This window comes from Dryobates pubescens, chromosome 33 (genome assembly GCF_014839835.1).
Source record: "Dryobates pubescens isolate bDryPub1 chromosome 33, bDryPub1.pri, whole genome shotgun sequence".
Classification (NCBI taxonomy): Eukaryota; Metazoa; Chordata; class Aves; order Piciformes; family Picidae; genus Dryobates; species Dryobates pubescens.
Genome location: NC_071644.1, coordinates 3,058,620 through 3,073,146, shown reverse-complemented (window position 1 = coordinate 3,073,146; position 14,527 = coordinate 3,058,620). Strand labels below are relative to the sequence as shown.

The 14,527-nt window shown below is 61.2% G+C and overlaps 1 protein-coding gene across 1 annotated transcript in view; it reads left to right on the top strand.

Annotated features, from left to right (window-relative positions):
- Positions 1-14,527, top strand: part of CAPZB (capping actin protein of muscle Z-line subunit beta) — a 69,114-nt gene that overhangs the window by 51,628 nt on the left and 2,959 nt on the right. The window contains exons 5-8 of the mRNA XM_054175876.1: positions 3,864-4,005; positions 5,657-5,773; positions 12,550-12,615; positions 14,198-14,274. Coding sequence (XP_054031851.1) covers positions 3,864-4,005; positions 5,657-5,773; positions 12,550-12,615; positions 14,198-14,274 — 402 coding nt within the window. The remainder of the gene's footprint in view (positions 1-3,863; positions 4,006-5,656; positions 5,774-12,549; positions 12,616-14,197; positions 14,275-14,527) is intronic.

Sequence of the window (14,527 nt, the reverse complement as noted above, 5' to 3'; positions counted from 1 at the left end):
GCAGCCCTGCAGTGCTCAGTGGGAGATGCTCTCTGCCCATGAGGGAGCAGTGCAGCCCTGCAGTGCTCAGTGGGAGATGCTCTCCCCCATGAGGGAGCAGTGCAGCCCTGCAGTGCTCAGTGGGAGATGCTCTCCCCCATGAGGGAGCAGTGCAGCCCTGCAGTGCTCAGTGGGAGATGCTCTCTGCCCATGAGGGAGCAGTGCAGCCCTGCAGTGCTCAGTGGGAGATGCTCTCTGCCCATGAGGGAGCAGTGCAGCCCTGCAGTGCTCAGTGGGAGATGCTCTCCCCCATGAGGGAGCAGTGCAGCCCTGCAGTGCTCAGTGGGAGATGCTCTCCCCCATGAGGGAGCAGTGCAGCCCTGCAGTGATCAGTGGGAGATGCTCTCTGCCATGAGGGAGCAGTGCAGCCCTGCAGTGCTCAGTGGGAGATGCTCTCCCCCATGAGGGAGCAGTGCAGCCCTGCAGTGCTCAGTGGGAGATGCTCTCTGCCATGAGGGAGCAGTGCAGCCCTGCAGTGCCTCTGCTGCAGTGCTCAGTGGGAGATGCTCTCCCCCATGAGGGAGCAGTGCAGCCCTGCAGTGCTCAGTGGGAGATGCTCTCTGCCATGAGGGAGCAGTGCAGCCCTGCAGTGCCTCTGCTGCAGTGCTCAGTGGGAGATGCTCTCTGCCACGAGGGAGCAGTGCAGCCCTGCAGTGATCAGTGGGAGATGCTCTCTGCCCATGAGGGAGCAGTGCAGCCCTGCAGTGCTCAGTGGGAGATGCTCTCTGCCATGAGGGAGCAGTGCAGCCCTGCAGTGCTCAGTGGGAGATGCTCTCTGCCATGAGGGAGCAGTGCAGCCCTGCAGTGCTCAGGGGGAGATGCTCTCCCCCATGAGGGAGCAGTGCAGCCCTGCAATGCTCAGTGGGAGATGCTCTCTGCCATGAGGGAGCAGTGCAGCCCTGCAGTGCTCAGTGGGAGATGCTCTCTGCCATGAGGGAGCAGTGCAGCCCTGCAGTGCTCAGTGGGAGATGCTCTCTGCCACGAGGGAGCAGTGCAGCCCTGCAGTGCTCAGTGGGAGATGCTCTCTGCCATGAGGGAGCAGTGCAGCCCTGCAGTGCCTCTGCTGCAGTGCTCAGTGGGAGATGCTCTCCCCCATGAGGGAGCAGTGCAGCCCTGCAGTGCTCAGTGGGAGATGCTCTCTGCCATGAGGGAGCAGTGCAGCCCTGCAGTGCCTCTGCTGCAGTGCTCAGTGGGAGATGCTCTCCCCCATGAGGGAGCAGTGCAGCCCTGCAGTGCTCAGTGGGAGATGCTCTCTGCCACGAGGGAGCAGTGCAGCCCTGCAGTGCTCAGTGGGAGATGCTCTCCCCCATGAGGGAGCAGTGCAGCCCTGCAGTGCTCAGTGGGAGATGCTCTCCCCCATGAGGGAGCAGTGCAGCCCTGCAGAGCTCAGTGGGAGATGCTCTCTGCCATGAGGGAGCAGTGCAGCCCTGCAGTGATCAGAGGGAGATGCTCTCTGCCCATGAGGGAGCAGTGCAGCCCTGCAGTGCTCAGTGGGAGATGCTCTCTGCCATGAGGGAGCAGTGCAGCCCTGCAGTGCTCAGTGGGAGATGCTCTCCCCCATGAGGGAGCAGTGCAGCCCTGCAGTGCTCAGTGGGAGATGCTCTCTGCCATGAGGGAGCAGTGCAGCCCTGCAGTGCTCAGTGGGAGATGCTCTCTGCCATGAGGGAGCAGTGCAGCCCTGCAGTGATCAGTGGGAGATGCTCTCCCCCATGAGGGAGCAGTGCAGCCCTGCAGTGCTCAGTGGGAGATGCTCTCCCCCATGAGGGAGCAGTGCAGCCCTGCAGTGCCTCTGCCTTGCTGCAGCCCAGGGCAGGCTCTGGCTGCTGCTCTCCTGCTGTGCCTTGGGGTTCAGCCTCTGTGCCCAGGCTGGGGCAGGGGCAGAGCAGCTTCCCTTGCAGGGGCCTGGTGGTGTTTGCAGGTCAGACTGCTGCTGGGTTGGAGCCATGAGCTAGCCAGGGGCAGGCCAAAGCACTTCCAGCTGTGCTCTGCTGGCTGTGGCAGGAGGTTCCCCAGCTGCCTTGATGTGGCTTCAGACAACATTTTAGCACATTCTTCAGATCCCCACAGAGGCCTTGATGGGAAAGCCTCATAAAGGTGAACCACATCAAAATGGTTTGGTTCCCCCCCTCTCCCCAGCCCTCCCTCCCCTGTTTCATGTCCTTAGGATCAAAGTACAGTAGGTAAGAGGAACTTTCCCCCAGCCTTGGTTGGGGTCCCTCTCTTCATTAAGGTTTCAAGCTCAGAAGGTGTGGGGGGGGGAAGGGGAAGTGCCTTAGCACAGAGCCTCAGGGGCTGCTTGGGGCCTCCTGGAGGTGGCTGTTTGCTCTCTCCTGCTCTCTGGCATTGGAAGTGAAGCCCCCAGGCCCTGCAGTAACCAAACCCCACTGGTGGGATCCCCAGGGGGGGTTCTAAAGAGGGTGCTGCTTGGTTTGCCAGGTGGGAATTGCCTGCTGGAAGTCAGCCTGTGGAGCTCTCCTCTTGCTGGGGGGGTACTGAGCAGATCCATAGAATCAATGAGGTTGGAAGAGACCTCAAGGATCATCAGGTCCAGCCTGTCACCCAACACCTCCTGGCTGCTAAAGAGGTCACAGGGCAGTGCTGGTTGGTTGGATCAGAGCAGTGTTTGGGCTTGGGAAAGGCCTCCCAAGCTCCTCCAGGCCAGCCAGCAGCCCAGCAGCACCATGGCCATCCACCCATGGCCCCAGTGCCATGGCCACAGCTTTCTTCAACACCTCCAGGGAGAGCTGAATGGGTTGGGCTGGAAGGGACCTTCAAGATCAGCCAGTTCCAAGCCCCCTGCCATGGGCAGGGACACCTCCCACCAGCCCAGCTTGCTTCAAGGCCTCATGCAGCCTGGCTTTGAACACCTCCAGGGAGGGGACAGCCACAGCTCTGGGCAGCCTGTGCCAGTGTCTCCCCACCTCACTCTAAAGGCTTTCTTCCTCCAGCCCCAAGCTCCCCTCCTCCAGCTCAAAGCCACTGTCACTCCAAGCCCTTGTTGAAAGGCTCTCCCCAGCTTGCTTGCAGAGCCCTTCCAGGGGGCTCTGAGGCCTGGCAGGGGAAGTGTTCCCCGTGGGCCTCACAGCTGTAAATGGCCAGGCTGAGCTTGGTGCTGGGTAGCAGAAGCAGCCCATGGAATGGAAAGGGGAGGCTGAGTTGCTGTGAGCCCTCCTGGAGCCAGCAGTGGCTTGGCTGCAGCCTCAGGTGCCTGCACTTCCAAGCCACTGGGGCTCTCTGCAGGGATTCACAGAATGGGTTTGGGTTGGAAGGGACCTTAAAGGTCAGCCAGTTCCAACCCCCTGCCATGGACCCCTGCCACCAGCCCAGGCTGCTCAGGGCCTCATCCAGCCTGGCCAGGGAGGAGGCAGCCACAGCCTCCCTGGGCAGCCTGTGCCAGAGTCTCCCCACCCTCCCTGCAAAGCATTTCTTCCTCCTCTCCACTCTCACTCTCCCCTCTTCCACCTTCAATCCTTTCCCTCTCATCCTAGCACTCCAAGCCTTGGTCAGAAGTCCCTCCCCAGCCCTCCTGCAGCCCCCTTCAGGTCCTGGCAGGCTGCTCTAAGCTTTCCCTGGAGGCTGAACAGCCCCAACTCTCCCAGCCTGTCCCCAGAGGGGAGGTGCTGCAGCCCCCAGCAGTTCCATGTCCCACTTGAGCTGGGGGCAGCAGAGCTGGCTGCAGTGCTGCAGGTGCTGAGAGCTTGCTGGCTCCAGGGAGAAGGGAGAGCCTCTGCCAGGCTGTAGGGATCCTGCTGCTGCTTGGTGAGCCCTGCCTCTGCCCTGCACCCTGCTGGCTTGTAACCCACCTCTTGCCTTGCCTCCTGCAGGTATTTTGAAGGTGGAGTCTCCTCTGTCTACCTCTGGGATCTGGATCATGGTTTTGCTGGGGTGATCCTCATTAAGAAAGCTGGAGATGGATCAAAGAAGATTAAGGGCTGCTGGGATTCCATCCACGTGGTGGAGGTTCAGGTACAGCCTCTGGGGCAGCTGGCAGCCCTCAGGGCACACAAAGCCCCAGGGGGTGCAGCACAGTGAGGGAGCACAATGAGCTGGGGTGCTGGGGGGCTCCAAACTGCTTTCCTCCCCACCCCCCCATTTGGGAGAACTCCCTGAGGCACTTTGGCTAGAGAGAGGTCAGGGCTGGGAGCAAGCAGAAGCCCAGGAGAGCTGAGAGCTTGGTGAGCCCAGGGGGAGGAAAGGGGCTGCAGGGAGACAGCACTCAGGCAACAGAGGCAAGGGAAGGGGAGGGGGAACTGCTCTGCCTGGCTTGGCTCTGGGGAGGGGAATGGACACACTGGGAGCTGGGCTGAGGAGACAGAGTGGGTAGGATAGGATAGGATAGGATAGAATAGGATTAGAATAGAATAGAAAATAGAATAGAATAGAATAGGATAGAATTTTCCAACCTGGTTAAGACCTTTGAGCTCATCCAGTCCAACCTCTCACCCAGCACCCTCTGATCAACCAAACCATGGCACCAAGGGCCTCAGCCAGGCTCTTCCTAAACACCTCCAGGGATGGGGACTCCACCACCTCCCTGGGCAGCACATTCCCATGGCCAATCTCTCTTGCTGGGAAGAATTTCTTCCTAACCTCCAGCCTGAACCTCCCCTGGCACAGCTTGAGACTGTGGCCTCTTGTTCTGGGGCTGGGAGAAGAGACCAACCCCCACCTGGCTCCAACCTCCCTGCAGGGAGTTGGAGAGAGCAAGAAGGTCTCCCCTGAGCCTCCTCTGCTCCAGGCTAAGCAACCCCAGCTCCCTCAGCCTCTCCTCCCAGGGCTGTGCTCCAGACCCCTCCCCAGCTCTGTTGCCCTTCTCTGGACACCTTCAAGTCTCTCAATGTCCTTCTCAAACTGAGGAGCCCAGAACTGGACACAGGACTCCAGGTGTGGCCTCAGCAGTGCTGAGCACAGGGCACAAGGACTTCCCTGCTCCAGCTGGCCACACTCTTCCTGCTGCAGGCCAGGATGCCCTTGGCCTTCTTGCCCCCCTGGGCACACTGCTGGCTCCTGTTCAGCTGCTGTCACCCAGCACCCCCAGGTCCCTCTCTGCCTGGCTGCTCTCAGCCACTCTGTCCCCAGCCTGTAGCACTGCCTGGGGTTGCTGTGGCCAATGTGCAGCCCCTGGCACTTGGCTGTGTTCAATCTCCTGCCCTTGGCCTCTGCCCCTCTGCCCAGCCTGGCAAGGTCCCTCTGCAGAGCTCTGCTGCCCTCTGACAGCTCAACTCCTGCCCCCAGCTTGCTGTCAGCTGCAGACTTACTGCTGATGGACTGTGTGAGGGAGGCTGTTGCCTAGGGGTGGGGGCTCATTGCCTGGGGGGGCTCATTGCCTGGGGGGGGGCTCATTGCCTGGGGGGGGCTCATTGCCTAGGGGGGGGGGGCTCATTGCCTGGGGGGGGGGCTCATTGCCTGGGGGAGGCTCATTGCCTGGGGGGGCTCATTGCCTGGGGGGGCTCATTGCCTAGGGGGGGCTCATTGCCTGGGGGGGGGCTCATTGCCTGGGGGGGGCTCATTGCCTGGGGGGGCTCATTGCCTGAGGGGTCTCCTGGGCCAGCCACTGTTTGGTTTCTGGGAGGGATTCTAAGCTCTTTTGTCTCTCTCCCCTCTGTTTGCTGTGCAGGAGAAGTCCAGTGGTCGTACTGCCCATTACAAGCTGACCTCCACAGTGATGCTCTGGCTGCAGACTAACAAAACTGGTTCTGGTACCATGAACCTTGGAGGGAGCCTTACCAGACAGGTAAGCCAGCCCTGCAGGGCCAGGCCTGCCATCCTCTGCTCAGCTTTAGCAGCCCAGCAGCCCCAGGCAGGCCCAGCAAGTGGAGTCTGGGGTGGTGTGTGTGCAGCCAGCTCACAAGTGTGTGGCTACTGGGGGCACCTTTCAGCTTTGCTTGATGGCAGCAGAGCTTTCACTTCAACACAGAAGCACCCAGCAGGAGCTGAAACTTGCTTTGCAGCCTTAGCTTGGCTTTTGGTGCTCCTTAAAGTGGAAATCTGAGGAGCAAAGGCTGAGAGCCCCTCTGGGGCTGTTGAGCCTGGGGAAGAGCAGCCCCAGAGGGCAGCTGAGCAATGCTCAGCAAGAGCTAAAGGCTGGAGGGCAAGAGGCTGGGGCCAGACTCTGCTCAGTGGTGCCCAGGGCCAGGCCAAGGGGCACTGGGCACAAACTGGCACCCAGGAGGAGAAAGTTGTTTGGTGTGAGGGTGCTGAGCCCTGGAGCAGGCTGCCCAGAGAGGCTGTGGAGTCTCCTGGTGTGGAGAGCTCCCAACCCCCCCTGGGCCTTGTGCTGCTGGGCAGGGTGCTGGGGGTGCCCTGCTGGGGCAGGGGGCTTGGGCTGGCTGAGCCCCAGAGGTCCCTTCTGATTTTTACCCCTGGGGTTTGCCCATTTCCTTCTGCTGCTTCTCTTCCAGCAGGGTTTTCCTCCTGCAGTAGCAGGGCAGTGATGTGCTCAACCCTCTTAAAGGAGCCCAGCAGTCTCTCCTGGGCCTCTGAGGTTTCTGTGCCAGTGTTAATTACTTTGCCTTCCTCTGGAGCTCTGGAGCTGATGTTCTCCAGGGTGGTGCCAGCCTGCTGCCTCTTCAAGCAGTGCTGAGTCTCTGCCAGGCAGCTTCTGCTGGGCCTGGCTGGAGGTCCTTCTGCCCCCAGCCACCTGCTGAAGGCTGCAGGCCTCCCTCCCTCCCTCATGCTGCTGACTTCAGGGTCTGGCCTGTGGCAACCAGTGAGGGGAGCAATGAAGTCTGGAGGACAGGAGGCACATTGTATGGTCCTGAGTGAGTGGAGAGCTTGGCAGGGGCTGGAGCTCCTTTATGAGGCTTCAGGGCTGATACAAAGGACAATGCAGACTCTGTTCAGCACTTTGTGCTGCTGCACAGGTTTGGGGCAGGCAGAGGGGAGCTGAAGTGGTGTGAGCACTGCAGGCCCAGCAGCCTGCCCTGGGCCTGGCTGAGTTTTCTCTCCACCTGGCTGGCTTAGAGAAGGAGCTGCTGGAAGAGCAGGGAGGGGTGGGGGGAAACAAAAAGGCATCTGGAGAGAGAGCATTGGAAGTGGCTGCAGTCATCAGAGCTCAGCTCTGGTGACCTGGCCAAGCACTTAATCCCAGGCCTTGCTAGTGCTTGAAACCAGAGCTGTGAAGTGGAGGCCAAGGGCTTGACTTTGGCCCTGGCCCTCTGCTTGTGTGAGAGCTGTGCCAAGGACAGCAGAGAGTCTGCTGGGGCTGGGTGTCCTCAGCACCCCTTGGCCTGAAGCTGCTGCCACCCTGCCCTCTGGGAGCTGCATGGGGAGGCTCTTGCTGCTGCCACCAGTTCAGCAGCAGATCATTTCCCACCCGGATGTGATGCATGAAAGCAGAGGCCAGGAGCCAGCAAAGGCCCCAGGGGGGAGGGTGCTCTGTTCCTGCACACCCAATGCAAACTGCACTTGCAGAGCCTGCCTCTGGGCTGCAGCTCTGCTGTCTGCAGAGGCCTGGCAGGACAGAGCCTGCCCAGAACCCAGGGCAGAAAAGGGAGATCCTCACACTGCCTGCAGCTGTGCTGTGTGAGGAGTTCTTAGTCCTCAGCCCCTTCTGTAGCCTCTTCCCTCAGCCTCTCCTCCCAGGGCTGTGCTCCAGACCCCTCCCCAGCTTTGTTGCCCTTCTCTGGACACCTTCCAGCAGCTCAACCTCTTTCCTGACCTGAGGAGCCCAGAACTGGACACAGGACTCCAGGTGTGGCCTCAGCAGTGCTGAGCACAGGGCACAAGGACTTCCCTGCTCCTGCTGGCCACACTCTTCCTGCTGCAGGCCAGGATGCCCTTGGCCTTCTTGGCCCCCTGGGCACACTGCTGGCTCCTGTTCAGCTGCTGTCACCCACTCCCCCCAGGTCCCCCTAGCCTGGCAGCCAGTCAGAAGTGCACTTTGTTGGATGTGTTTCTGGAGCCCCCTCCTTGCAGGCCAGAGCAGCAGGTGCCTGGCTGGGCCCTGGCTGCACACAAAGGGCCTGGTGTGTGTGTGTGCATCCCAGGGCAGGCTGAGCCTGCTGAGGGAGTGCAGGTTTGCTGAGGGGGAAGCTTGGCTCCAGCCCTGGAGTTTATTTACACAGGGAGGTGTGGGCAGGGGAGGATATGAAGCTGTGGAGGAAGTGGAGCCTGGGATCTCAGATTAAAGCAGCACAGCTGTGCCTGGGTTTGCTTACTCCAAGTGGGGTCTGGGAAGTTCTGCAGGGCTTGGGGGGAGGCTGCTCTGGGGCAGCCTGAGCTCTGCCTGCCTGTGGAAGTAGACTCAGAATCATTTAGTTGGCAGAGACCTTCAAGCTCACCCAGGCCAACCATTCCCTGACCCTGCCAAGGCTGGGGCTAAGCCCTGGCCCTCAGCACCACAGCTCTGGGGCTCTGAAACCCCTCCAGGGATGGGGACTCCACCACCTCCCTGGGCAGCCTGGGCCAGGCTTGGAGAAGCCTTTCAGGGAAGAAGTTTCTTCTCCTGTCCAACCCAAACCTCCCCTGGCACAATTTCAGGCCCTTTCCTCTTGTCCTGATCCTGGGGAGGAGAGACCAACCCTCACCTCCCTCCAGCCTCCTTCCAGGGAGCTGTGGAGGGCCAGGGGGTCTCCCCTCAGCCCTGCTCCAGCTTCCTGCAGGCACCCTTCCACTGCTGCCCAAGTGGTGCTTTGGGGTGCAGGGGACAGCAGAGTTGTGCTGAGCAGGGACTGGCTGGGAAACCATTTCTGCTCCACATGAGGATGGAGGTTTGGCAGAGCAGAAGGCTTGAGCTGATCTGGACAGTTGGTGTGGAGAGCTGGGGCAGCACCCCCAGATGTGCTGATGGCTTTGGATGTAGCTGGCTTAAGGCCACAGGATACCTCTGGGTACTCTGGTTCAAGACCACAAGAGGATGAAGCAAGCTCTCAGGTGATGCCTGCAGAGCTCACAACCTGCTTGTGTCTGGTTACAGTGTGAAATCAGCACTGGAGAGAGAGAGAGGCCGAGCTGTGCCTCCCTGACATCCACATCACTCCAAGCCTGCCTCCAGTGCTGGGGTCCCCAGCAGAAGGAGGACACAGAGCTGTGGAGTGAGGCCAGGGGAGGCCACAGAGATGCTCCAAGGGCTGGAGCAGCTCAGCTGTGAGCACAGGCTGAGGGAGCTGGGGCTGTGCAGCCTGCAGAGGAGAAGGCTCCAGGGGCACCTCAGAGCTGCTGCCAGGACCTGAAGGGATCCTGCAGGAAGGCTGCAGAGAGACTTTCCCTGAGGGTGTCTGGAGCCAGGGCAAGGGGGAAGGGTTTGGAGCTGAGGCAGAGCAGGGTTAGAGTGGAGCTGAGGAAGAAGTTCTTCAAGAGGAGGGTGGTGAGAGCCTGAAATTGGTGGCCCAGAGAGGCTGTGGCTGCCTCCTCCTTGAGGGTGTTCGAGGCCAGGCTGGGTGAAGCCTTGAGTCTGGTTGAGAGGAGTCCCTGCCCATGGTGGGGAGGTTGGAGGTGATGATCTCTGAGGTCCCTTCCAACCTGAGCCACTCTGTGATGTTTTGCACCTGCAGGCTGCCCACTGCCTGCAGCCTGCCCACTGCCCATGGCCTGCCCACTGCCCATGGCCTGCAGCCTGCCCACTGCCCACGGCCTGCAGGCTGCCCACTGCCTGCAGCCTGCCCACTGCCCATGGCCTGCCCACTGCCCATGGCCTGCAGCCTGCCCACTGCCCACGGCCTGCAGGCTGCCCACTGCCCACAGCCTGCCCACTGCCTGCAGCCTGCCCACTGCCCACAGCCTGCAGGCTGCCCACTGCCCACAGCCTGCCCACTGCCCATGGCCTGCCCACTGCCCATGGCCTGCAGGCTGCCCACTGCCCACAGCCTGCCCACTGCCCATGGCCTGCCCACTGCCCACGGCCTGCAGGCTGCCCACTGCCTGCAGCCTGCCCACTGCCCATGGCCTGCCCACTGCCCATGGCCTGCAGCCTGCCCACTGCCCACGGCCTGCAGGCTGCCCACTGCCCACGGCCTGCCCACTGCCTGCAGCCTGCCCACTGCCCATGGCCTGCAGGCTGCCCACTGCCCACAGCCTGCCCACTGCCTGCAGCCTGCCCACTGCCCATGGCCTGCAGGCTGCCCACTGCCCACAGCCTGCCCACTGCCTGCAGCCTGCCCACTGCCCACTGCCTGCAGCCTGCCCACTGCCCACGGCCTGCAGGCTGCCCACTGCCCACAGCCTGCCCACTGCCTGCAGCCTGCCCACTGCCCATGGCCTGCCCACTGCCCACAGCCTGCAGCCTGCCCACAGCCTGCCCACTGCCCATGGCCTGCAGCCTGCCCACTGCCCAGGGCCTGCAGCCTGCCCACTGCCCATGGCCTGCAGCCTGCCCACTGCCCACAGCCTGCCCACTGCCCAGGGCCTGCAGCCTGCCCATGGCCTGCAGCCTGCCCACTGCCCAGGGCCTGCAGCCTGCCCAGGGCCTGCAGCCTGCCCACTGCCCAGGGCCTGCAGCCTTGGGCTCTCACAGCCCTGTTTCCCTGCAGGGATTGTCACATCCCTGTGTGGCCAGAGCAGCTGTGGATGAGGTCTGTGCTCCAGAGCAGGATGCTGGAGGAGCTTCCTCCTTATCTTTCTGCTGGGTTTTGTTAAGCCACAAAGTGTTTGTCCAACTTCCAGTTTCTCTCCTTGCATTAACTCTGCCTCCAAACAGAGAGCCCCAAGAGCAGGAACCATCCCAAGTGCCCACAGCCACCCAGAGCCTATCAGAGCCAGCAGAGTGAGGTCCCCCTGAGCCAGGCTGCAGCAGATGGGGGCAGGGGGGCAGGGCAGCCCAGCAGCACGTCTCCAGCAGGAGAGGAGATTGGCCTCAGCTCCAGAGGAGCCTTAGGCTTTGGGCTGAGCCCAACAGCAGATGGGGAGCAGCAGAGGGCAGATGAGCTGCTTGCTAACATCAGCTCAGAGAGTGGAATTTCCCCTTCCTCCCTTCTAAGCAGCAGCTTTCTGCTGAGGTCCTGCAGGCAGCGCCCCCGGAAGGAACCTTTGCAGCCCCAGCCCCTGGGCTGTGTGTCTGACCTGGCTGCTGCCTGCCCCTCAGCTCCCTGCCAGCAGCCTCTCCTCACATCTGGCCTTGCAGAGCACATAAAAATGCTTTGCCTCCTGGCAGCAGGCTTTATGGAGTCAGGCAGGGCCTGCAGAGAAAAGCCAAAGGGGTTTGCAGGGCTGCTGCTTTAGCACAGAGCTCGGCTCGGCCTGGCCAGCTGGGGAGGAGCTGCAGGGGGGAGCACGCAGGGGGGGAGTCAGTGCCCCGCTGCCAGCTGCCCCAGGTTGGGTTGATTTGCTGTCTGGATGTCTGGCTGTCCACTCCAGACTCAACATTTCCCCTCTCCTGCAACTGGATCCTTCTGCAGGCAGGGTCTCCATCCCGTGTAAACAATCTGACTGCAGTCTAAAGGCAAAATTAAGCCTCCCTTGCTCTCTTCCCACCCCACCCCCACCCCCCCTCCAAGCCCTGTGCTGCCTGCAGGGCTCCAGCTAGCTGACATGCTTCCCCCAGCCTCTCACAGACTTGGCTTAGGAGAGGAAACCTGTAGCTGGCCCAGATTTGTAACCCCTACCCTGAGGGAGGGATGTGAACAGATGGATAAGAGAATTCAGTGGGATTAGTGAAACCCTTTGAAGACTTCTTCCCACTGCATTTCTCCCCCCCCCTACCCCCTCCCAGATTTGTTTCCCTGCCATCTCAGCACATCTTGTGTCAGTTGAGGCTCCTGGGACGTGTTCATTGTTCAGCAGCTTGTCTGTGTCTAGCCAGAGCTGAGCTGGGGAGTGTGGTTTCCCTCCTGAGCACAGAGGGGCAGCTGTGGGCTCTGGCCAGGCACAGGCAGATGAGCTGAAGCAGCCTGGTGCTGTGCAGCAGGCTCAGCTCCCCAGCTTTGCTCTCAGTGCTGACACATCTCACCTGCTGCAGGTGCCTGCCTCTCCTCCTCACACACTGCCCCCCCAGCATGCTGGCAGCACACACTGCAGGGGACACCTCCCTCCAGCCCAGCTTGCTCAGGGCTCCATCCAGCCTGGCCTTGAACACCTCCAGGCAGGGGGGAGGCAGCCACAGCCTCCCTGGGCAACCTGTGCCAGTGTCTGCCCACCCTCACTGTGAAGAATCTCTTCCTCATCTCCAGCCTCAATCTGCCCTCCCCCAGCTCAAAGCCATTGTTCCTCATCCTGGCACTCCCAGCCCTTGTCCATAATCCCTCCCCAGCTCTCCTGGAGCCCCTTCAGGTACTGGCAGGCTGCTCTGAGGCCTCCCTGGAGCCTTCTCTTAGTATCATAGAATCAGTCAGGGTTGGAAGGGACCACAAGGATCAGCCAGTTCCAACCCCCCTGCCATGGGCAGGGACACCCCACACCAGATCAGGCTGGCCAGAGCCTCAGCCAGCCTGGGCTTAAACACCTCCAGGGACAGGGCCTCAACCACCTCCCTGGACAACCCATTCCAGGGCTTCACCACTCTCATGGGGAAGAACTTCCTCCTCCCCTCCAGCCTGATTTCCCTGCCACCAATGCAGCTGTGTCTTTCCTTTGCAGGTGGAGAGAGATGAGACTGTGAGCGACTCCTCTCCACACATAGCCAACATCGGACGCTTGGTAGAGGTGAGTGCTGGCAGCCTCCACAGCCTCAGCCTGCCGCAGCTTCTCTTGCACACAGCCTCAGCCTGCTGCAGCTTCTCTTGCCCACAGCCTCAGCCTGCTGCAGCTTCTCTTGCACACAGCCTCAGCCTGCTGCAGCTTCTCTTGCACACAGCCTCAGCCTGCTGCAGCTTCTCTTGCACACAGCCTCAGCCTGCTGCAGCTTCTCTTGCACACAGCCTCAGCCTGCTGCAGCTTCAATCACTCTCTCTGGGAAGAACTTTCTCCTCACCTCCAGCCTGAACCTCCCCTGGCACAGCTTGAGACTGTGTCCTCTTGTTCTGGGGCTGGGTGTCTGCCTGGGAGAAGAGCCCAATCCCCACCTGGCTGCAACCTCCCTTCAGGGAGTTGGAGAGAGCAAGAAGGTCTCCCCTGAGCCTCCTTTGCTCCAGGCTAAGCAACCCCAGCTCCCTCAGCCTCTCCTCCCAGGGCTGTGCTCCAGACCCCTCCCCAGCTTTGTTGCCCTTCTCTGGACACCTTCCAGCAGCTCAACCTCTTTCCTAAGCTGAGGAGCCCAGAACTGGACACAGGACTCCAGGTGTGGCCTCAGCAGTGCTGAGCACAGGGCACAAGGACTTCCCTGCTCCTGCTGGCCACACTCTTCCTGCTGCAGGCCAGGATGCCCTTGGCCTTCTTGGCCCCCTGGGCACACTGCTGGCTCCTGTTCAGCTGCTGTCCACCAGCACCCCCAGGTCCCTCTCTGCCTGGCTGCTCTCAGCCCCTCTGCCCCCAGCCTGCAGCACTGCCTGGGGTTGTTGTGGCCAAAGTGCAGCCCCTGGCACTTGGATGTGTTCAATGCAGCTTTAATGAAGCAGTCCCCAGCTCAGAACTTCAGCCCAGGAGCACAGAGCTGTGAGCTGCTGGCTGTGCTGAAGGACAAACCTGCCTCTGGTAGTCTCTTCAGTGCCGGGAAAGGAGAGAGGAGGCTCAGGGTGAGAGGCGTTTTCCTTCGCTGCAGCTGAATGCAGCGGCACGGACTGAAGCTGCCCTCTCGTGGTGCTGAAAGGCACCGAGCCGTGGAATCCAGGCTGCTTTGGGTGGGAAGGGACCTCAACAGCTCATCCAGTGCCACCCCCTGCAGTCAGCAGGGACAGCTGCAGCTGGAGCAGGTTCCTCACGGCCCCAAACCTGCCCTGGGATGGTTCCAGGGGCTGGGACACCTCCCAGCTCTCTGGGCAGCCTGGGCCAGGCTCTCACCACCCTCAGGGTCGAACATTTCTCCCTTCTCCCCACTCTGAGTCTCTCTCTTCTAGTTTCAAACCATCACCTCTTGTCCTGTCACAGCAGGCCCTGCCAAACAGCCTGTGCCCAGCCTTCTTCCAGGCCCCTTCAGGTACTCAAGAGCCTGCAGCAGCGAACTGGGAGGAAAGGACAGGAGGAGAGCTGCAGCTTTATTTCTTTGCTGGGAGCAGAGAGGGAGTCCTGCTGCTCCTGGGAGGAGCAGGGCATGGGTTTGCACCGTGCTGTGCCAGGGTGAGGCCAGCTGCTGGCCCCCAGCAGTGTGAGTGGCAGCACCTCAGGACCTGGCTTCTCCCTTCTCTTCCAGGACATGGAAAACAAAATCAGAAGTACGCTGAACGAGATCTATTTTGGCAAGACAAAGGACATCGTTAATGGGCTGAGGTAAGAGCTTCCCCGGCTGCCTCTTGGACCCCCGCTGCTCCCCTGTGGTGCCCTCCCCAGCCCAGCACCGAGCTGCTTTTGTTTGCCGAGCCCCCCTGCCCTACACAAACCTTTTCATGTCGCTGATCGTTCACCTCCCCGCGCTTGTCGGCTGTGTGGGGCTGGGAACACTTCTACCTTGTAGCTATGGCAATGTTTTGACTCCTTTGTTCCCTGGGCCGGCAGGAAGTAGCCCAATTAGCAACACTTGGAC